General features: G+C 47.0%; 1 protein-coding gene across 1 annotated transcript; it reads right to left on the minus strand.

Annotated features, from left to right (window-relative positions):
* Positions 1-292: 292 nt before the first annotated feature.
* Positions 293-19272, minus strand: LOC308534673 (butyrophilin subfamily 3 member A3-like; the record flags this gene model as incomplete). Its single annotated transcript, XM_081113241.1, is given in 9 exon segments — positions 293-954; positions 4204-4446; positions 4531-4551; positions 4676-4825; positions 14385-14615; positions 14618-14665; positions 16264-16605; positions 16812-16945; positions 19160-19272. Coding segments are annotated over 9 exon segments (1944 nt in total).
* Between the last annotated feature and the right edge of the window lie 5663 nt (positions 19273-24935).

Here is a 24935-nt window from a genome sequence, read left to right on the forward strand (position 1 = left end):
ACCTCACAGGGGTGTTGTGAGGACTGGGGAGTGAGATTCACCTGAAGCACTTAGCCCAGCACCCACCACCTTCTAAGTTATCTGTGACTCTGAGCTATGGTTGCAGGAAGGGAGATGAGCAAACTTTTCACCTTTTTGAAGTTATCTTCCTGCACCCTGGTCTCCTCATTAATCATGTGGAAAAGTTGAAAGATAACTAGTAAAGTGCTTCACTCAGTGAGTTTTTAGTAAGTTTGTTCTTGATGTAAGTATGTTCCTGCTGTGAGGTTTGACTGTGAAGCAGGCCCTCAGCTCAGGGCTGGGCAGGGGGAAGCAAAGACTTCACTTCCGCCTGAGGGTCCTCAATGCTGTTAGCTGAGCCTGAGGCCACTGGGGTCTCCAGAGAAGGGTCAGGCAGTGGGTCAGGCAGAAGGGAACTCCTCATTCCTTTTAGTGCTGGGCAAATGGTCAAGGCAGTGGGCTCCTGAGTCAAAATCCTGAAAACAGGCCACAGAGGCCCAGAGAAGGGGGTCTGTGAGAAGGTGTAGATGTGCAATCCATCGATGGCATCATAGAAAGAGACCTCCCCCCTCTCATAGTCCAGGAAAACCCCCACTCTTTTAGGAGGTTTGACAATAGTGAGTTTGCTCCAGGGATCGGTTCGAGCATGGAAGGCATGCCCACCCAACAGCGCTATTGTCCAGAATCCATTCTGGGGTGTTATTTTAACATCACGTTTTCTCTCCACGTTCTCCCTACACACCCCTAAATTCCACTGTTTCCTGTCCCCCACCTCCACCTCCCAGAAGTGTCTGCCTGACGTGAAGCACTCACGGCCCAGCACACAGAAACGATATTGAAATCTCCGGGGGTTGTCTGGCAGGCTCTGCCTTTGTTTTATCCTCTTCAGGCTCCTCTGGTCCTCAGAAATAAGGAGGTTGGGGTGCGCGGTGTCGGGATCCAGAATCACATCGGCTGCAGAGAGTTCCAATGGTGTGGGGTCAGCCATGGTTTCAGGATCTGAGAGCCTCAGGCTCCAAGGCTTGGGTCTGGCTGATGAGAACCGTACCCAGAGCCTGGGGTCCCAGCTGCTCTGAGTGTGACCCTCAGCAAAGCCAAGAGAAACCACAGGGCCTGGTCATCAGTGAGGAAGGGAGGTTGAGGAGGGCTGGGGTCTGCCTAACCTGCCATCTCAAGTGGCCACCTTCCTTCTATCTTCCTCCTGTTTCTTTCCCAGAACGACTGTGACCACCTGTGCTGCAGAGTCACATGGATTCCATTTCCAGCCCTTGCTCTGCCCTCCTGAGCTGGACGACTTCCTTTACTGCACAGTCTCCTTACACACACACACACACACACACACACACACACACACTATGTAATGTCCCAAGTCTCAATGTGCTATCTGTAAAACAGGAATAAAAATACTCATCTCTAGGGTAGAATAAAACAGAAAGTGAGCGGTATGTAGCCCAAGGCCACGCATGGAGGAAGCATCTGGTGTGGTCATAGTGACCAGGTCTTTGCTGTGCTGGGGCCATGCTGGGCTCTATGTGATCCGCACTCCCCACCTGCCCCACCCTCTTTGCCCAGGAATCCTCCTCCTTGGGCATCATCACTGGGCTCTCTTGCGTCTGGTCACCTGTTGGCTTTGGCCAAGGGCAGTGCTGGCTGAAGACTGGAGGGAAGGAAAGAGGAACAGCCCCGACTTCCCCAATTCCTGTGATGGAGAGGCTCTAACAGAGCACGCCTCCTCTCAGGCAGCCTCTCCCTGAGCCACAGCCTCCTCAGGGCTCCAGTGACTGTTCCCCGCCCCTCTGCCCTGGGCCTGGGGGTGGTGGCTACTCCCAATGTTGTGAGCCTGGCGCACTGCTCTTCCTTGTGGTTTCCCTAATGGCACCCCTGCCTCTGGAGGTAGGTCCTTCCCTAAACCCTCTGTAATCACTGGGTAGATGTGGCTGAATCAACACAACTCCATCTCTATGTCTTGGATTTCCTTCATCATCTCATGCTGTGACCTTTGACCAACCTCCCTGTTCTTAGCAAGCACACCAAAGCCTGCAGGGTGACAATGATGTGTGTTCCTTTAAATGTAGCCATAAACAGTTCTGTTAGTAACAATAGAACGACATGACAATGGAGCTCAACACCAAATGTGATGGTATCGATTATAAAGAACCTTGCACCACAGGACCCCCAGGAGGCATGGCTGGTGCTGCCACACTCCTTGTCCCTTTGTCCTGTCAACCATTAGTACCCGAGTTGTGTGTTTAAAAAAGTACTGTAACAGTCTGTGCAGACTGACACCTATTCTGTCCGCTCCAACCCCACACCCCTGTGAGTAAATGACTCTATAATACAGTCTGTTATAATCTAAGGAGTTGCCTACATCACTTTTAGGTATTAAGAACCTTCTCCTAACTGTGGTCATCACCGTCAGACACACACCCATCATAAACTGGCCATGGCTTCCCTCTTGTAATTTTGACCAACATACCCTCATCAACTCCTCTAGTCTTACCTCCACCCTCATATAGTAGTAATGACCACCATCACCTCAAAGGGACTCAGAGACATGGCATACCTTGAGGAGGCTCAGGACAGGTGGGGCAGCACCTGGACCAGGTCTCCTCCTCCCTCTCCCTCCAGCCCCTGCCCCAAGCTGTACCCCTCATGCCTCCTCCTTCCCACACGGACCTGGGGTAGCCCAGGGCAGCAGCTGTGCCTGGCTCTGTTGGCAGCAGATGGGCACACTGTGCGGACCTCAGGTTACCCACACAGATGTCCAACAGTCAGAGCTGGAGAGAAAGAGGGAGCCAGGACCCTCTGTTGCTGTCCCAGGGAACACAGTGACTCACTCACCAGGTTGGTAAAGGGCCATCGAGGAAAGGTCATCACCTCTGTCCTCCGCCCACCCATTCTCCTCACTGAGCCTCTTCCCTCTCCTTCCCACCAATATCTAGTTTCCTTCCTCCACAGCTCTGAGTTGGAGGCAGAAAAGCTCTCAGAATGTTGGGCTTCCCTCCATGACGGTGGGGCTGTGGGTGGCAGGCTGTGCCCAGGTGTGGGCGTGTGTGGCAGCAGGTGAGGGGACGCTGGAGCTGGGAGGTCCTCTCTGGGTGTCCGGAGAGGCAGGGTGGTCGTCCACAGAACATGAGCTCTGAGCAGGGTCTGATGCTTCCTCACCAGCACAGAAAGGGTTGAAGGGCTTTGTACACAAGTGCAGGAACCAGAGAGCAGAGTCACTCACCAGCATAGGCCTGAGACTTATGATCCACAGAGGAAGAAGGGAGAGTCACCTCAACTGTCATTTCTGAGTCCTTTCCTTTCTCTTCCTTTTGACCACCCCACCTCCGGCTCCCTCTGCCTGTTCAGTTCCCTGCTCCCCCCTCCTCTTTAAAGTCACCTGCACCTAGTGACCTGCAGGCACCGAGTGGGGCTTTCCCAGCTGCACCTGCAGGTCTGTCCTGTACGTGTCTGTACAGCAGGCACCTTTAACCATCGTTTCACTTTCTGAAGTTTCAGTTACCTCTGTCAACCACAGTTGGAAAATATTAAATGGAAAATTCCAGAAATAAGCAATTCATAAGTGTTAAATTGCACATCATTCCGATCAGTGTGATGACACCTGTGCCATCCATGTCTGACATGCCAACCATCCCTGTGCCCAGCATGTCCACCCTGTGTTGCTCCCATGAGCCACTTAGTCACTGATGAGCCGGCCTTTGGTCAGATCGGAATCAGCATCACAGGGCTGGTGTGAAAGTCCCCCTGATGTTACTTAATAATGACCGATCATTGCAGTGACGCTGGCCATTGGGGTGCGGCAATGAGAAGCCTTCCTTTAAGTGAGAAGGAGAAACCTACTATACACAGGGTGTGGTGCTATCCGTGGGCCAGGCACCCACTGGGTCTTGGATCACATGCCCCTGGCATACAAAGTGACTGTCTTACTCCTGTACTTGGCATAAGCTTGCTGAGTGTGTACGTGTATGCATATGTGTGCTGAAATCCATCCATTTCAATCTGCATGATTTCCTGCCTATTTCCAAAAAGAATTGGGTGACTTAATGAGAAAATGTCAGACACTGCTTTTCAGCAGTTATGATAAATCTGGGACAGCTGACACCAGCCCTTCCTCCTTAGAAGAGAATGTTCTCTCTCCTTCTGGTTTCCTCTCAGAGCCTATAGATTCTGTACAGCAGCCAGGGAGGGAGGACTCACATCCTGAGTCCATCTCCCCTCTCCTTGCTGGGGTTCCCTGGACATCCGGGTGGGAGCGTCCTGGTGGAGAGAGCCTGAGCCCTTTCTCCAGGGAGGAAACCCTGCCGACCTCCCCCATCAGCGTCCTCATTCCTTCCCCTGGGCGGTCAGGGGTGAGGGAGGGGCTGGACAGGTCCCAGCAGAGTCTCAGAGGCAGGTCCAGGACTAGGTACTCACGCGCCAGGTACTGCTGCTTCATCCTCCCTGGAGGGGAAACAGGAGGCCTCGGTGAGGGGGTAACCAGGGACCCCAGAACCCGGGAGGCGGGAGTTGGGGGTCGGGACTTACTGAGCTCCTCCTGCAGCTTCTCTGGAAATAAGCAAAAAGAGAAGGTGCTGTCATGGGGATGGAACGGGGGGGGGGGGGGGGGAACCGCGCAGTGGGTGGGCGGCCTGGGGCGCAGAGGTCCCAGTCACCTGTAGCCAGGCCTCACCTTTGGCGATTTGCTCCCACTGGCTCAAGGCCCGGATTCTCTTCTGCTGCCGACACCATGAGATCACCGCCCCGACCAGGATCCCCAGCAGAGACAGAACGGTCACCCCGAAGGCCGCCCGCCAGGGTTTCGGGCTGGAGAAGAAGGGGCCTGCAGAGGGAAAGCCTCACTGCTCGCCGGAAGGGGCGGGGACTCCGGGAGGGGAAGCGACATTGCTCTTCCCAAAGTGCCCAGAACTCTCCCGTCACGGAGACTAGTGTCCGAATGTCTGGCTCTCACATGGGAACCGTTAGAGTATAATGTACAGACAGTCACTGGCGTCTCCTCTCCCCCCCTCCCCCGTGTATCAGCGTCTCATCAGGGGCTTAACCTGCTGACTCAGAGGTGACCTTTGGGGTTGGAGGGTGACCTTGAACCAGTGACATAGCCCTTCTGTCCTCAGTGTCCTCATCGGCAGAGCATGAGGTTAATGCTCTAAAGTCCCAGACACGATGTCAGTGCCACGCGAGAGTTTATTCATTTTACAAACATAAACGTCTTAGAGACCCAAGAAGGCGACCATGGGCACCCCAGGCTGCAAGATAGTGAGAGAGCGGGAGGGAGGGCGTGGACGGCGGGAGGGTCTGGGTGTGTGAGGGAGGGAGGGACAGCTGTGTTCCACAGGACTGTGGGGACTGGCGGACCGGGCTCCCCAGCGGGCAGCCTCTGCTGCTGCTGAAACCTCTCCCGGAGCGGCAAGGAATGCACCGTCTTGAAGGGGAGAGCGGCTGTGATTGGGAGCCCAGCCTCATCTCCACCCGGGAGACCTCAGATACCTCCCGGGACCGGACAACCGCATCGCCCAGGGACCAGCTGCCTCAGCTGCGAACCCACGAACACCGGGACTCCGGCCTCCCCGGACACGGGCACCTAAAAAGTGTGTCCAGGGGGAGACAAGCTGGCAGCTGAATACACGGACGGGTCCTGCGCCTGCTCACAGAGCAGATGGAAGGAACATCTGCATCAATAACACCCACCCGGGATTGGAGAATTAAACACAGCTGGAGAGGAAATCCGTGAACAGAAAGGTCAGAGATCGCCTAGAGCAGCAGTTCTCAACCTTCCTATGCCGCGATCCTTTAATACAGTTCCTCATGTTGTGGTGACCCCCAACCATAAAATTATTTTCGTGGCTACTTCATAAGTGTAATGTTGCTACTGTTATGATTCATAATGTAAATATCTTTTATGCAGGATGTATTTTCATTGTTACAAATTGAACATAATTAAAGCAGAGTGATTAATCACAAAAACAATATGTAATTATAGATGTGTTTTTCCGATAGTCTTAGGCGACCCCTGTGAAAAGGTCGTTAGACCCCCCAAAGGGGTCGCGACCCACAGGTTGAGAACCACTGACCTAGAGAGAGAAATAAGCTCTGCCTCTTCAGGTTCATCTGGGTGTTGTTTGGGTGTTTGTTGTTTGCAGTTTTTGGATTAGTTGTAATTTGTTGTTTGCAGTCTTCTCTGGGTGTTTTGTTGGCATTTTTTTGGATTAGTTGTTGTTTTTTTGGAGTTTTCTCCCCATATACATATATATTTTTCCCTTCTTTTTTCTTCTCCTTTTTTCCCCTCCTTTACATTTTTTCCTTTTCTCAATATCATTTTTGCACTCTTTTCTCTCCCCTAATTCTCTTTTCTCTGGTGGTCACTTTATTTGAAGTTATTGGTATAGTGAATACATTTGTGTTTGGTGCCCTGTGTGTTGTGTCTTGTGGTGTTGTATTTTGTGCCTTTAAGTTAATGCAGGAGAGAGAGGACACTATAACCAGACACCCTGAGAGGAGCGAACATAGGGAGACAAAGAAACAGCCCCCATACAAAAGAAAAGAGGAATCACTGTAAAAGGAAATAAACGAAATGCAGGCAAGCAATCTGTCAGAGAAATAATTCAGAGCAATGGTCATAAGGACACTGAAAAGGATGGAAGACAAATTAAATAATATGTGTAAGAATCAAGAGGAAATGAAGAACCAAGAAGAAATGAAGAATGACATCACTGCAATAAAGAACTCAATAGAAAGCATCAACAGTAGACTAGAAGATGCGGAGGACAGCATCAGTGAGCTGGAAGACAAGGTAGGAAAAACTACCCACACAGAGAAGCAACTGGAAAAAAAAACTTAAAAAACAGGAGGAGAGCCTAAGGGAACTTTGGGACAACACAAAATGAAACAATATCTGCATAAGAGGGGTGTCAGAAGGAGGGAAACTGAGTAAGAAAAAAAAAAAAACCTGTTTGAAGAAATAATGTCAGAAAACTTCCCTGATATCAGGAAGAAAAAACTCACACAAGTCTAAGAAGCTCACAGAGTCACAAACAAGATGAACCCCAAAAGACTGACACCAAGACACATTATAATTAAATCGGCAAACACCAATGACAAAGTAAGAATCTTAAAGGCTGCCAGAGAGACACAGAAAGTTACCTACAAGGGATCTCCCATCAGACTATCAACTGATTTCTCAACAGAAACACATCAGGCCAGAAGGGAATGGAATGAAATATACAAAGTCATGCAAAGCAAGGGTCTGAATCCAAGAATACTGTATCCAGCAAGGCTATCAAAGTTGAGGGTGAAATCAGGAGCTTCACAGACAAAAAAAGGACTAAGGGAGTTTATTACCACCAAACCAGCCATGCAAGCAATGCTAAAGGGTCTGCTGTCAAAAGAAGAAATAGGAAGGGAAGAAGGAACACAGGCATGAAGAATAAAATGGTGACAAACAAGTACCTATCAATAATAACTTTAAATGTAAATGGATTAAATGCCCCAATTTAAGATATAGATTAGCTGAATGGATAAGAAAATATGACCCATATATCTGCTGTCTACAGGATACCCACCTCAGAACAAAGGATTCACACAGACTGATGGTGAAAGGATGAAAAAAGTCTTTTCAGGCAAATGGAAATGAAAAAAAAAAAAGCTGCATAGCAATACTGATATCTGACAAATTAGACCTCAAAGGGAATGCCATAACAAGAGATAAGGAAGGCCACTTACTAAAGGGAGCAATTCAACAAGAAGATATAACTCTGCTAAACATATATGCACCCAATACAGGAGCATCCAAATACATGAAAAAACTTCTGGAAAATATCCAGGGAGAGATTTACAGCAATACAGTCATAGTAGCAGACTTTAATACCCCACGAACACCATTGGATAAATCCTCTAAACAAAAAATCAGCAAAGAAACATCAATGCTAAGTGACTCACTAGATCAGATGGAATTAATTGACATCTTCAGAACATTTCACTCCAAAGCCACAGAATATACATTCTTCTCAAGTGCACAGGGGTCATTTTCAATGATAAACCACATATTGGGGCACAGGCAAAGTCTCTTTAAATTGAAGAAGATAGAAAACATATCAAGCATCTTCTCAGATCACAATGGCAGAAAATTAGAAATCAACTACAATAAAAACAATGAAAGAAATCAAATACCTGCGGCTAAATAGTATGCTATTAAACAATGATTAGGTTACCAAAGAGATCAAAGAAGAAATAAAAAGCATCATGGCAATAAATCCAAAATATATGGGCACAGCTAAAGGAGCATTGAGAGGGAAGTTCATATCTCTACAGGCCTACCTCAAAAACCAAGAAAAAATGGAAATAAATTATCTAACCCTACAACTCAAAAAGTTAGAAAGAGAGAAACAAGAAAACCCCGGTGTAAGCAGAAGGAAGGAAATAATAAAGATCAGAGTGGAAATAAACGACATAGAGATCAAAAACACAATACAAAAGATCAACAAAACCAAGAGATGATTCTTTAAAAGGATAAACAAGACTGATGAACCTCTGGCCAGGCTCACCAAGAAGCAAAGAGAGAGGACCCAAATAAACAAAATCAGAAATAAAGAGGTGAAGTAACAACTGATCCTATAGCAGTGATGGCGAACCTTTTGAGCTCGGCGTGTCAGCATTTTGAAAAACTCTAACTTAACTCTGATGCCATGTCACATATAGAAATATTTTGATATATGCAACCATAGTAAAACAACGATTTACATTTTTGATATTTATTTTATATATTTAAATGCCATTTAACAAAGAAAAATCAACCAAAAAAATGAGTTCAAGTGTCACCTCTGACACGCATGTCATAGGTTCGCCATCACTGTCCTAGAAATACAAAGGATTATGAAACAAAGCAATGAACAGCCTATTCCAAAAAAATGGACAACCAAGACAAAAAGGACATATTTTTAGAAAAATACAAGCTCCCAAAGCTCAATGAGGAAGAATTAAAAAACCTGAATAGGCCGATAACCACCAAAGAAATTGAAATACTGATCAGAAATCCTACAGCAAACAATAGCCCTGGTCCGGACGGCTTTACAGGGGAGTTCTACCAAACATTCGAAGAAGAACTAAAACCTATCCTCCTGAAACTATTCCAAAAAATTCAAGAGGAAGGCACACTTCCAAGCTCTTTGTATGAAGCCAGCATTAACCTAATTACAAAACCAGATAAAGACACCACAAAAAAAGAGAACTGCAGGCCAATATCCTTGATGAACATAGATGCTAAAATCCTCAACAAAATTCTAGCAAATGGGATTCAGCATTCCATTAGAAAGATCATACACCATGACCAAGTGGGATTTATTCCGCGGGTGCAAGGATGGTACAATATCCACAAATCAATAAATGTGATACATCACATAAACAAATTGAGAGACAAAAATCACATAATCAAATTAATCAATACAGGAAAAGTATTTGACAAAACCCAACATCCTTTCTTTTTTAAAAAAATATATTTTATTGATTTTTTACAGAGAGGATGGGAGAGGGATAGAGAGTTAGAAACATCAATGAGAGAGAAACATCGATCAGCCACCTCCCGCACAGCCCCCACTAGGGATGTGCCCGCAACCAAGGCACATGCCCCCAACCAGAATCGAACCCGGGACCCTTCAGTCCGCAGGCCGACGCTCCATCCACTGAGCCAAATCGGCCAGGGCTCAACATCCTTTCTTGATAAAAACTCTCAGCAAAGTGGAATAGAGGGATAATACCTCAACATAATAAAAGCCTTCTATGACAAACCTACAGTCAACATCATACTCAATGGGCAAAAACTAAACTCATTTCCCCTAAGAATGGGAATAAGACAGGGATGCCCACTTTCACCACTCCTGTTCGATATAGTACTACTAGAGGCCCGGTGCACAAAAATTTGTGCACTCGGGGGAAGGGGGGGGGGTCCCTCAGACCGGCCTGTGCCCTCTTGCAGTCTGGGACCCCTCGGGAGATAACGACCTGCTGGCTTAGGCCTGCTCCCGGGTGGCAGAGGGCAGGCCCAATCCCTAGGTGCAGCCCCTGGTAGGGCTCAGAGCAGGGCTGATTGGGGAGTTGGGGCGCCGCCCCCTGTCATGCACAGAGCAGGCCAGATTGGGAGGTTGCGATGCCACCCTCAGTCATGCTCAGGGTAGGGTCGATTGGGGGGTTGGGGCACTCCCCCCTGTCACACTCAAGGCAGGGTCGATGGGGAGGTTGAGGCGCTGCCCCCTGTCACTCACAGAGCAGGGCCCATCAGGGGGGTTGGGGCTCCATACCCTGTCATGCACAGAGCAGGGTCAATCAGGGGGTTGGGGAGCTCCCCCCTGTCACGCACAGAGCAGGGCCGATAGGGGAGTTGGGGCACCGCCCTTTGTCACACTCAGGGCAGGGCGGATCAGGGGGTTGGGGCGCCACCACTGTCACACTCAGGGCAGGGCCAATGGGGAGGTTATGGCTCTACCCCATCACACACAGAGCAGGGCCCGTGTGTGTGTGTGGGGGGGGATTGGGGCCCCGCCCCCTGTCACACACAGAGCTGCAGGGCGATCAGGGGGTTTGGGCGCTGCCCCCTGTCACACTGATCCCGGTGCTGGGAGGCATATTACCCTTTTACTATATAGCATAGAGGCCTGGTGCATGGGTGGGGCTGGCTGGTTTGCCCTGAAGGGTGTCCTGGATCAGGGTGGGGGTCCCCACTGGGGTGCCTGGCCAGTCTGGCTGAGGGGCTGAGGGCTGTTTTCAGGCTGGGACTGAAGCTCCCAACTGCTCCTTTTTTTCTTTTTTCTTTTTTTTATTCTGGGCCAGCTTTAGCTCTGAGGCCTCGGCTACTGAAAACAAGTTTCTGGCCTTTGTTTACCGTCTGTATTTGATACAATGTTGCGGTCTGGCTGGCTGAAGCCCCGCTGAGTAAAGCAGGTTTCTGAGGTTTTTTTAGCTTCTTTATTCACAACATAGTTGCTTAGAGTTGCAGCTGACAGGCCGGCAAGTCAGGCGGGGAACGTTGGAGTTCTCCATCACTGAAGCAAGCAAGCCTCCCTGTTCGCATCAGCTGCCTGGCTGCCGGCCGCCATCTTGGCTGCCAGTTAATTTGCATATCTCTGCCCTACTCTGTGAGTGACAGGGGGATTAGCCAATGGGAAGGGTAGCGGAGTGACACTAATTACCATGTTTCTCTTTTATTAGATTAGATAAGTGCTAGCCATAGTGATCAGACATGAAGGAGAAAGAAAAGGCATCCAAATTGGAAAAGAAGAAGTAAAACTGTCCTTATTCCCAGATGACAGGTTACTATACAGTGAAAACCCCAAAGACTCCATCAAAACACTAGTACACCTGATAAATTAATCCAGCAATGTAGCAGGATACAAATTAACACCCAGAAATCTATGGCCTTTTTATACACCAATAATGAACTCACAGAAAGAGAAATGAAAAAACAATTCCATTTACCATTGCACCAAAAAAAATTAAAATACCTAGGAATAAACTTAACTAAGGAGGTAAAAGACCTGTACTCAGAAAACTAAAGGACATTGAAAAAGGAGATAGAGGAAGACATAAACAGATGGAAGAACATACCGTGTTCATGGATTGGTAGAATCAACATCATTAAAATGTCCATACTACCCAAAGAAATCTACAGATTCAATGCAATCCCCATTAAAATATGAATGTCTTATTCCAAAGATCTAGAACAAACTCTCCAAAAATTCATCTGTAATAAAAAAAGACCCTGAATAGCCATAGGCAATCTTGAGAAAGAAGAACAAAGTTGGAGGGATCAGAATACCAGATATCAAGCTGTATTACCAAACTACACTTCTCAAAACTGCCGGGTACTGGCACAAGAATGGACATATAGACCAATGGAACAGAACAGAGAACCCAGAAATCCACCCAAGCTATTATGCTCAATTAATATGTGACAAAGGAGGCAAGAGCACACAATGGAGTCAAGACAGTCTCTTCAATAAATGCTGCTGGAAAATTTGTCAGATACATGCAAAAAAATGAAACTAGATCACCAACTTACACCATACACGAAAAAACCCCTCAAAATGGCTAAAGGACTTAAATGTAAGATGGGAAACCATAAAAATCCTACAAGACTCCATAGGCAGCAAAGTAGCAGACATGTGTCGTAGCAATATCTTTACCGACACAGCTCCTAGGGCAATGGAGACTAAGGAGAAAATAAACAAATGGGACTACATCAATATAAAAGCTTATGCACAGCAAAAGAAACCATCAACAAAACAACAAGAACGCCCAGTGCATGGGAGAACATATTTACCAATGCTATTTCAGATAAGGGTTTAATCTCCAAAATTTACAGAGAATTCATACAACTTAACAAAAGGAAGATAAACAACCCAGTCAAAAAATGGGCAAAGGACCTAAGTAGACACTTCTTTAACGAGGACATACAGAAGGCCCAGAGACATATGAAAACATTCGCAAAGTCCCTAATCATCTGAGAGATGCAAATCAAAACAACAATGAGGTACCATCTCACACCTGTAAGAATGGCTATCATCAAAAAAACTCCAGAAAACAAGTGCTGGTGAGGATGTGGAGAACAAGGAACCTTTGTGCACTGCTGGTGGGAATGCAGACTGGTGCAGCCACTGTGGAAGACAGTATGGAGTTTCCTCAAAAAACTAAAAGCAGAACTCTCATTTAACCCAGTGATTCCACTTCTAGGACTATATCCCAAGAAATCAGAAACACCAATCAGAAAGGATATATGCACCCCTATGTTCATAGCAGCACATTTTTCAATAGCTAAGATCTGGAAACAGCCTAAGTGCCCATCAGCAGATGAGTGGATTAAACAACTGTGGTACATCTACACAATGGAATACTATGCTGCTGTAAAGAAGAAGGAACTCCTACCATTTGCATCAACATGGATGGACCTGGAGAGCATTATGCTAAGTGAAATAAGTCAATCACAGAAAGATAAATATCACATGATCTCACTCATATGTGGGATATAATGATCAGCATAATTTGATGAACAAAAATAGATCCAGAGACAAATGGCAAGGAGGTGGGGGGATAGAGAGCAACCAAAGGACTTGTATGCATGCATATCAGCATAACCAATGGACACAGACACTGAGGCGGTGGGTCTTGGCCGGGGTGGGAATGGCTGGGACGGGGGGAGTCAATCAGAAAACAAGGAGACATATGTAAAACTTTAGACAATAAAAAAATAAATTGCATTACATTGAAATAATAATAATGCCTGGACTGGAACCTCATAAATGTATAAAACATAAACATCTTCTTATTTTTCTTGCTTACACCACAGGCGGCATCTACGCAAGCTGCTCCGCAGCTCAATTCTCAGTGCATCGTGGGTCCTGGGGACCTTTCCCTCTCGGCATGGGGAGCACGTCTGTGTTTCCTCCCACAGGGCAGCCTCCACTGCACAGGAGCCCCCATGGCTGGCATCTGAACTGTCTGTGACTATTGTTATTATAACTGATGCTCTAAGAAATGACTTTGTGCCCTGGCTGGTGGGGCTCTGTGGATAGAGCATTGGCCTGTGCACTGAAGGGTCCCAGGTATGATTGGGGCCAAAGGCACAAGCCTGGGTTGTGGGTTTGGTCCCCAGCATGGGGGGTGCAGGTGGCAGCTGATGATTCTCTAACATCATTGATGTTCCTCTCTTTCTCTTCTTCTCCCTTCCTCTCTGAAATCAATAAAAATATATTTTTAAAAAAGAAATAATTTTGTCCACCAGTTATTTCACACAACCCCGAGTTGATCTTTCAGATAAATTTCTAGAACTGGGATTTTGGGTCAATATATAAATAGTTTGGATTAAGATTGTTCTACTCTCCTCCAACATAAGCTGTGTCAATTTATTCAAAAAAATATACCAACTGATACCAACACACGTTTAAGAGTGACTGTCTCCCCACAGTCCTGCCATCAGTGATACCAACTACATGGTTTGTTTGCTGCCCATCTCACAGGTGGAGATGTCTCCCTGCTCAGGGAGACTGGACATGCTTTCCCGAGGTATTTGCTTCTGGGAACCATTCATTTCTGTACTGAGCTGTCTTATGTTTTCAGGAGCTCAGCCCTTTCTCCAGGACGTGTCTGCACATACTTTCCCCACTTTGTCATGTGTTTGCTGACCTTTACCATTTGCCCATCCCCATCGCCTGTCCCAGTGGGTGGCAGCAGGGATGCTCAGAAAATGTCTGTGACATCAACAGCTTCAAGGGGCAAAGGGCACCCAGGTCCCTGCTCTGAGCCTTATGCTCACTGCACAGACCCAGGTCAGCAGGAGACACTCAGGCCTCCTTCTCCCAGTGGCCACAGCTGAGCTCAGTGTGGGGCCGGGCACTCACCTGCAATGGAGACCCTGGCGGTCTTCTCCTGGCTCAGCAGGGGGTTTCTGAATACACAGGAGACCCCCTTCCCAGAGCTGCCTTTCAGGATCACAGATGATGTGACTGCATACAGACCTTCTCCATCTACAGTCCCAGGCACTGCCATGGCGGGCAAGCTCTCTCGCCTGTCACCTCTCCACTCTACGTGTGGCTGTGGATACCAGCCTGCAGACGTGCACTCCACACGATCCCTCCATCCCCAAAGCCCTTCATTTCAAGGTGAAGATCAGAGCCCAGGGCTGGGGAAGGAAGAGTGAGCCTGAGTCATGGGGAGGCCTCTGTGTTGGTGAGGGTCCCATCAGGAATGGGGGCTCACTCCACTAGATCACGCAGGGAGGGTTCACTGAGGAGCTGTTTGCCACGTGTGCTGTGCAGGGGAGACTGTTCCATGAGGTGACCACTGTCTGACCCTCGTGGACCCTCAAACTAGATCCAGCTGCATCTGGGCCAGAACAGAGACTGCTTCCCATTGGGTTGCCTCAGAGACTCCTGGACCCTCCCCCTGCCCAGTGCTGGTTCCTGGAACTGGCCCTCGCCCACCCTAAGCTTGTAACTCATTCCCCTTATCTGGGCAGGTCATGCCCCAGTTTCCTATCTATCCTGCCTGTCCTGTGTGAGCTTTAGGCTTTGTCAGTTGGAGGAGGAGGATATGCACATTCTATTGTTGCAGCCCACGCTGTTCCTGTTATGAGAGTCACCGTGGTGAACTCTTGACATCATTAATCTAGAGTTTACAGCATCTTTTTCGGGTCTTTGGACTCAGGGAATTTTTATTTTGTGGTTGTGGAAGGGGAGAGACTACATGGGAGAGAGCTGACCCAGGGCCAGGAGCAGTGAGCTGTCACCACCAGTCCCTAAACTCTTAACGCAAGAGGGTCGGGTAGTGGGAGAAAGCCTTTTGAAGACTTGGAAGAACCCAGTCATATAGGGAGGGATTTCTTAAGAGGATCTGTGGTCTCAGGAAGAGACTGAAGTTGACTGAGGAGGCCCATCAGGGAGAAAGCCAGGACCTCCCACCCCACCTTCCTTTCTTTCTGTGCAAGGCAGGGCTGTGCCCCGAGAAAGAGAAATGATGTTGGACATGAACAATGTCATGGAACAGCAGCATCAGACAAGGATGCTTTGTCCCTGTGATGGGTCAGGACAAATTAAGACCACTCAGTCATCATATCTGAACACAGAATAGCACATGAACAGTGTCCAGACTACAGCAGTGAGCAATCATCCCCTGTCCTAGGTGTGAGTGATCAGTTATCCCCACACCTTCCTGACAGCATCTGTTCCAGAGAAAAGCCCTCCTTCCATAAACCCTCCCCTAGTCCCCAGTCAGCCCAAAGTTACACCAAGTCTCCCTGACACCCCCTCATAGGGATACCACATATTTCCACACTGTGTTCTCCTCACTGCAACTAGTACTAAAGTCAACTAAAGGAGTGATCCTGGGGTCTTGGTTGGAGGACATGGCAGCACAGGTGATGTCCCTGAAGAACAGCCTCCCTGGACCCGCAGCAGCGAGCACCTGGGGGGCTCAGGTCCACTGCCTGGAACACATCTGAACCCATTCAACTCTGTGCCCCCCACCGAGGGGGGGTTTTCTCAGCCTTCCTGCCCTGACTCCACATCCCTGCTGAGACCCTGGTGGCTTCGGGAGGGACGTCTTCACTTGGTTCAGGAGGAGCCCTTCCTGCAGGAAATCCTGTGTCTGTCAAGGGCTCAGAAAAGCAGAGGTGGAGGAGGGAGGCAGCTGCTGGGGTGTAGGCAGAAGTCCATAGGTGGGCCAGGAGCCTGTGTCCCCAGGCCCCACAGAAGAAGGAGCTCAGAACAACCTCAGGCTCACCTGCAACCTTCAGCACCACCTGGGCTTTTGCAAGGAAATCGCCATCTTGGAAATAACACTGGTAGATTCCACTGTCAGAGACTCTGACCTTGTGAATCCGCAGGACGGCCTTCCCCTCAGCAATGTCCTCTCTTAAAATCGACGTTCTCCCTCGATACTCTGCTATCTCTATTTCTTCCATGCCATGTGCATATGCACGCACCACCAGCCTGAGGCCGGGTCGGACCCACATCAGGTCCATGGTCTCAGCGCTCATCTTCGGGGACAGGTGACAGGGCAGCTCAGCGACTTCACCCACCATGGCCAGGATGGGATGAGGGGGTCCAACCACAGCAAACTGAGCTGGTCAGCAGAAAGGGGTGCTCCATCAGAGAGAGCTGGAGGCTAGAGGGTAAGGGGGCGCCCCAGGGTAAGAAAGACCTAGAAAGGTACTCAGTTCTGACAGGTGTACAGTCTGGATGGGCCTCCCAGATGTGCTAAGGAGTCCAAGGTTCTGACTGGGCATTATAGGTAACTACTCCAGGTACATAAATGCAGATGGTCCCTACCTGAGCAGGGTGTGTGCAGCTTGACCAAGGGGAGGCAGACAGGGAGGAGGAGCAGATGGAAGGCCAGGGACCTCATCATTGTGGGCTGTTGTGCAGACAGAGAGACATCAGAAGGAGTTGGTAGAAATGATGACCTGGAGGAAGATGGAGAATCCACATGAGACCTCTGACTCCCCAGGGCCTACTCCGGGTGCAACCACCATCACTGGTGACCCCAGGTCCTCCTCTGAAATGCCTGCTTGGGAGTCTCTTCACCTTTGACTCCAACATGGAAAACCATCCTAAAGTCTGTAACCTTAAGTGTCCGTCCCTTGGTCCTGGCCACCTGGGAGTCCTGGGCTCTGTGTCCAATGGGCTCACAAGCTTCCACTTGCCGACACGTCCTGGACAGCCTGTCCGGGCCTCCAGCATCTCACTCTGATTAACACAGGGCCCCCCTCTTTGAGTCCTGGTTCCACTGGGGCCCCTCAGTCTATGCTCCACACCACAGTCCGAATGCTCCTGCCTCCCTCACTTCACCCCTCTCCTCAGCCTCCAGGGGCTCCCACTGCCTTCAGAGCAGGAGCTGGAGTCCTCTGCTCCCTGCACTTTCTAAGTTATCTGAATGTTTGAAATTTTAAGATTTCAGAGAGGGGAATATATTTCCACTTATTTGGGGGGATAGTTATTGTTTTTATTCTTGATTATAAACTATTTCAAAATAAAGATAAGTAAAATTTAAATAATTTATAATGGCAACCACATACTTTGTTTCATATGAATGTAAATAGTTCTGGACATATGTTGGAATATATATATATATATATATATATATATATATATATATATGCCTTAAAATGTTTTATTCTTTAACCTCTTGCAGAATTACTTCTAAAAAAAATATCAAGCATTAACAGAAAGTTTTATATTTAATGCTGTTCATGATAGTAAAATCTACAATACCAAAATATAGGTACAATTTAAAATCCCAAATTGGATCCAATTTTGTAATAATAACAAAATTTTATTAAAAACATGATTCCTAAACCTGCAGCTATGATCATCCTCAATGGTGAAAAGCTGAAAAGTTACTCTCTAATCACTAAGGTCAGGAAGAAGACAAGGACGCCCACTCTCACCACTTGTGCTCTCACTGGCCACAGCAGTCAGACAAGACAAAGGAATAGAAAGCATACAGATCAGAAAGGAAGAAGTAGAACTCTCACTATTTGCAAAGGGTATGATACAATATATATAAAACCTGAGGATTCCACCAAAAAACCTACCAGAACCAATCAATGATTCAGTAACATTGCAGGATAGAAAATCAGAAACCTGTTGCATTTCTATACAGCAATAATGAATACTCAGGAGAAAATTTAAAAATCGCATTTACAAGTTTACCCACAAAGCATAAAATATCCAGAAATAAACTTAACCAAAGAAATGAAAGACCTATAGACTGAAACTATAAGACACTGAAGAAAGAAATTTAAGAGGATACAAATAAATAGAATGATAGGCTATACCATGCTCATGGGTTGGAAGGATTAACACTGTTAAAATGTACTGACTAAAGCAGTATCCACATTCAATGCAATCCCTATTAAAACACCAATGGCCTTCTTCTCAGAGATAGAACAACTCATCCTAAACTTATATGGAATCACAAAGATCCCTAATGTCCAAAGACGTCTTGAGAAAGAACAGAGTTGGAAGCATCCTACTCCCTGATATCAAACTATACAAAAGTGTCTACACTAATAAACAGCATGATACTGGCAAATAAACAGACACCCAGTTCAATGGGACAGGCAGAGAGCCCAGAAAAGAACCCTCACTTATATGGTCAATTAATCTGTGACAAAGGAGGCAAGAATATGCAGTGGGGCAAAGAGAGTCCTGTTGATGTTCTTTGTGAACGGTGATGCTGCGATGAGCTTGGCGTGCAGGATTAAGTTTAGAGAAGCAGAGGGCTACTCACAAAGAACATCAACACAGTCCTTTCAAAATGGTGCTGGTAAAACGGTACAGATACATGAAAAATATGTAATTGGCTCACTTTCTTACACCAAATTAAGAATAAACACAATACAGATTAAAGATTAAATGTGAGACCCAAAACTATAAAACTAGAAGAAAAAAGAGGAAGTGAACATCTGACATTCCTCTTAGTAATATATGTTTTCAATGTGTGTCCTCAGGCAAGGACATGAAAATATACAATAAACAAATGGGAGCATATGACACAAAAGGACAACCTACTGAAGGGAAGAATATATTAGCCAAGGATACATCCAATAAGGAGTTAATAGCCAAAATTTATTTTAAAAAATCATACAATATAACAGCAAAAAACCTGAATAGACATTTTAAAGAGCAGGTACAGATGGCCAACTGACATATGGATTGGAAGCCCTCTACTGTCAGACAATGTGATGTTTATCCACTCTTCAACTGTTGTATACGTATGCTGTCTCATATATTTTTATATTACAACTAGAGGCCCAATGCATAAAATTCATGCAAGGGGCTCGGCACTCGCAGCCCAGGCTTCATCTGGAAGGTCGTCCGGAAGGTCGTTTGGCCATCTGATCTAATTAGCATATTATTATTCTAGAGTACATATAATTCTGTAGTGAACATCTTTTCATATAAATCTTTAAGCCACACATCTTGTAGCCTACCCCACCATTATTTTAACATTATTTCTGTAAATGTGACTGCACATAAACAGCCTGTTCGCTTAAGAATTCTAGGAACTAACTTCAGGAAAAGCAGACTCCAACCTCCAGACATTCCATCTCCGGAAGATTGGCTGACCTTCAAACAGTGATCTGAATAGACTGTGTTGGCTTGGACTTAGTTCCCTCAATGGAGAACTGTCAATCCCCTCCTTTTTATTCCTTTACTAGTAGCCCTGCACATGAATCCTTGCGCGAGTAGCTTGCTGTGGCTTGCCTCAGCTGGCCATCCGCCCACTGCTGCTGGTAGCTCTCCCACCCCTTGGAGCTCTCTGCCTGCTGCCCCACCCTCCTGTAGCTCTCCACCACTTTTAGATTGGTCCTGACACTAGGATGTAATGGATAATTAGCATATTCCTCTCTTACTATATAGGATTATTCTTCCCCCCTCTCCTCTTCCTTATAAAAATGCCTGCCCGTGTCCAATTGTCTTTGCAGCATGAGTCTACCATTTTCTGAAGCTGTAGGCTCTAGAATAAACCAACATTCCTCCCACCAGTCCCATGATCTCGATTTGATCTTTCAAGTGGCAGGCAGTTGAGCCTGGGTTCTGTCTTTTAGAATCTCTTAGAACACATCCCAGAGAGAAGCAGGAGAGCCTGTCAGAGGCCTTGATGACCACAGTAAGTACTTAGGAACATGCAGTTGTCAAGCTCACTCATTCCAGTTGTCTCCTTCCCACAGATTTCTGAGTTCAGGCCTTACCTTGAGGTCTGCCAATGAGGTCTCACCACGTCCTCACCTCAAGGCTCACCCAGCTTATCAGCCTCTCTCCTAAAGAGACCTGGGGCCCTGGCTTTTACCAACTCCCCCCACTTACAGTTGGCACTTTCAGCTGAAAACCACAGCACAAAGGCCCTCCTTAGGTCTTCATTGCAGGTGAGTCTCTGATCTGGAGGAAAGGGTGGGGTGAAGAAAGCTTGCTCAGGTGGAGAAAAAGTGCAAAATCCCTCTTTGAAAGCACTTGTTATAAAAAGAATGATAATAACCTTTACTTTGCTATGGGTGTGTTATAGGTGGGATGCTCTACAAGTCTCCACCTGTTCCTGGTGGGAGTGGAGTTCTTGGCGTGCCCAGGAGCAAAAATGTCCTGAGGCCCCATAGAAGGATGAGGTTCTGGGGAATCTTTATTTCTGTGGAATCAAACCCCTGAGTTTCCAAGTCCCATTTTGCCATGAAAAAGTCCCATTTTGTCTTCAGCAAAACCAGGATTGCAGCCATTCCCAGAGTGCCTGCTCCATATTTGCACAGTCCCGTCCAGTCCAGCATCTGGCTGGGGGAGCTTGTGCTCCCAGCTGTAGTCCATGGTGTGTGGGTCTGCATGGCCATGCACCATTCAGCTTCTAGGACCACATGTCAGCCTGGCGAGTCACTAGCAAGGAAGAAGCAGGAGAGCAAGCAAGAGCAACAGAGAGAGAGAGAGAGAGAGAGAGAAAGAGAGAGAGAGAGAGAGAGAGAGAGTTCTCAGCCTGGTGACTCTGTATTCCCAATGTTGATGGGCTTGCATTGGGTGCGCCCTTTTAGCCAATGATCTTTGTTCCCCGGTTAGACTCACAGGAAGCCCCTTCCCTATGTCACCCCGTCTTCACTGCACATGTGCCCATCTTCCCTTTGAGGAGTCCTTCCCCAGTGACTTCCAGGGAATAGACTGGCTCCCTGGGGAGTGTCAAGTTGCAGCTTCTTGGTGAGGCTGCCCAGATGATCTTGCTTATGTCTGGCCTCCCCTTTGCTCCTTCCCTATTATTAATATGAATGACTAGCTACTTATGAGGGTAGCAGGTGTGTGTGTATTACACAGGATTCTATTGCAATCATGCCTCAAAACAGCAATCATGCCTCAAAACAAACACCGAACATCTCAGGAGATTTTATCAACGTTTATTTTCTCCTCGTGAGTCTATAGGGCAGTGATGGCGAACCTATGACACGCAAACTCATTTTTTTGGGTTATTTTTCTTCGTTAAATGGCATTTAAATATATAAAATATCAAAAAGATAAGTCTTTGTTTTACTATGGTTGCAAATATAAAAAAATTTCTATATGTGACATGGCACCAGAGTTAAGTTAGGGTTTTTCAAAATGCTGACACGCTGAGCTCAAAAGGTTCGTTATCACTGCTATAGGGGGACAGGGTGCAGCTGGTCCGGGTGGGCTCGCCTGGCCTGGCTAACTGGGTTGGACTCAGGGCTGCAAGTTGGGTTCCTGTCATTCCCAGAGGTCTCTCCATTTCTGGGACCAGGAGCTACAGGGCACGTTCTTCATTTCCTCCTCTTCTTCCCCGCCCCTCTTCCCTTCCCTCCCCTCCTCCAACTCCCCCATCCCAGTATCTCTCCTCCCTTTTCAGATTCCTGTCCCCCTTCCCTCCTCCTCCTCCTCCTCCCTCTTCCTCTAACTTCTCAGATGATGATCTTTAGACCTCTCCGCCCCTAGTGGCCGCAGCGCATCACTGCACCCTGTGCAGCTGGGTCAGGAGCCCACCTCTCCCTCCACCAGGTCCTCCCACCAAGTTCCCACATCTTTAATCTAAATCTTTTTTATATTAAAACTGCAATGCACAGTAAGAAATACATCTTATAATGTAACTGATGACATGCACATTTATATATACTGCATGCTCTCATAATTCCATTCGTATTTAAATTTGGTCGCTACATAATACATTGATTTCATGCCCCATTAATGGCCCAGGACCTGCAGGTGGAGAACTGCTCCATGACAGTTGTCTTATGGCAGAAACATTAGGCCCCACGTCCCGTGGGCTCTGCTTTTGTTGTTCACAGACAGGACTTGGGCCCTCAAACATTTACCTTCCTGTTATAGGATTTGACATGGATTGTTAAATAATTTTGGAAGAGAAAGATGTACTTCTCTTCGTGTTAATGTTGAAGAACCTTTCACTGGGCCTGAGGCAGCGCAGAGAGTTTTCCATGCAGAAAGATAACTACATGGGCGCAGGGTTCTTGCCCGCCCTCCCATCTCTGACTCCCCATCCCCACAGGGTGGTCCAGCCTCTGCCCTCCTGTTGGGGGTTCGCTGGCTTCTGGGCATTTCCTGGTGGTGGAGGCTGAGCCCTGTCCCCCCCTTCATTCTCACGGCGTTCGCCCTGAGAAGCATGTCTTTGTCCTGTTTCCCATGACGAAGCAGCTGGGTCAGCCCCGAGTTCTTGCTAAATGCAGCCAATGACGGGAATGCCACTGGGTGGTCGGCGAGAAGGCCCTCTCTCCCCCTCTGTCTCTCTTAATGTATCTTTTATTGACTTCAGAGAAGAAGGGAGAGGGGGAGAGAGATAGAAACATCCATGATGAGATAGAATCATGGACCGGCTGCCTCCTGCACGGCTGATTGAGCCCACAACCTGGGCGTGTGCCATGACAGGGAATCGAACGGCGACCTCCAGGTTCATAGGTCTACACTCAACCACTGAGCCACACTGGCGGATGAAAAGGCCTCTCTTGATTTAACTCAGCTGTGATACCATCGCCCCTGGAAAGCCTCATCTCTGAGTTGTTTTATTTCACATTTTAACTACACACGCGTGAAGGAGAGAGAGAAGACTGACATTAATGAGGTGGCAGGTGTGGAGAATGGGCTTGAGGTTCTGAAGGCCTCCACCCTCCAACCACCACCCTGGGGTGTCCTGTCAGATCGTGTTATTGGCTTAAACAATAAAGATTTTTCTCATCACCGGCCAGCATGGCTCAGTGGTTGAGCGTCTAACCCAGGTGTGGGCAAACTACGGCCCGCGGGCTGGATCCGGCCTGTTTGAAATGCATAAAACTAAAAAAAAAAAAAAAAAAAAAAAAAAGACCGTACCCTTTTATGTAATGATGTTTACGTTGAATTTATATTAGTTCACACAAACACTCCATCCATGCTTTTGTTCCGGCCCTTCGGTCCACTTTAAGAACCCATTGTGGCCCTCGAGTCAAAAAGTTTGCCCACCCCTGGTAACCTATGAAACAGGAGATCACCCTTCCTTTCCCCGTCAGGGCATAGGCCCAAGTTGTGGGCTCCATCCCCAGTGGGGGGTGTGCAGGAGGCAGCCGATCTGAGATTCTCTCATTGTTGATGTTTCTATCTCCCTCTCCCTTTCCCCTCTTCTCTGAAGTCAATAATATATATACTAAGTGAACTGGTTAATAATGCGGATTTTTTCATTAAATGGAGTTACACATATGTTGATATATATGCGATTTGATATTTATGCTATTTTGTTGTATTGACAACAAGCTTTAAAACTTCATATGTCAAATTTTCTGAAGGTGTTAACATCATAGATATTTTTGCACTTAAAAATGTTGAATTTCATGCCAAAAAAGAGCATTTGTGGGAAGTTTTAATTCATTACTTTATTTTGAAGAAAAGTGCTGCTGAAAGTTATCATATACTTCGGAAAGCTAATGGTGAACTCACTCCATCTCAAGATACTTGTGAACACTGGTTTAAACACTTTAAAAGTGAGGATTTCCATGTGAAAGACAAGGAACGTCCAGGTCAACCAAAAGAGTTTGAAGACCAACAATGACAAGCATTATTAGATGCAGATCCGGGTTAAACTCAAAAACAACTTGCAGAAAGATTCAATGTTGCTCAGCAAACAATTTCTGGTTGTTTACAAGCAATGGGAAAGATTTTAAAGGAAGCAAAATGGGTGCCACATCAGCTGAAGCAAAGCCAAATGGAAAACCGAAAAGTCATCAGTAAAATGTGGCTTCAACGGCACACAAGAAAGTCTTTTTGGCATGAAAATGTGACTGGCAATGAAAAGTGGATTTATTTTGAGAATCCCAAACGTACAAAATCATGGGTTGACCCAGGTCAACCATCAACATCGACTGCGAGGCCAAATCACTTGGGAAAGAAGACAATGCTCTGTGTTTGGTGGGATCGGGAAGGTGTGGTGTATTATGAGCTTCTAAAAGCAGGTAAAACTGTTAATACTGATCGCTGCCAACAACAAATAATCAGTTTGAACCACGCTTTGATCGTGAAATGACCAGAATGGGCCAGAAGACACGGCAAAGTAATTTTGCTTCATGATGACGCACCATCACACACTTCAGAACCGGTTACAGACACGTTAGAAGATCTTGCCTGGGAAGTATGAACCCACCCGCCATGTTCACCAGCCCTCGCTCCCTCAGATGGCCGCTCAATCCGATCGACGGCGCACGCGCTTTCTGAGCGGCATATCAACACGTAGGAAGAGGTGGACAACTGGGTCTCTGAATGGTCTGCTCCAAAACAAGAGAAGTTCTATTGGGACGGTCTCCACAAGTTACCTGAAAGATGGGGAATGTGTAGCCAGCGATGGACATGACTTTGAATAAAGCACTTTTGATGTTTCTCTAGAAATTATCGTGTTTTCTTTGATTACAAAATCCGCATTATTAACGGATA

The sequence above is a fragment of the Myotis nattereri genome, assembly GCF_964212035.1.
Source record: "Myotis nattereri genome assembly, chromosome: 18".
NCBI lineage: Eukaryota > Metazoa > Chordata > Mammalia > Chiroptera > Vespertilionidae > Myotis > Myotis nattereri.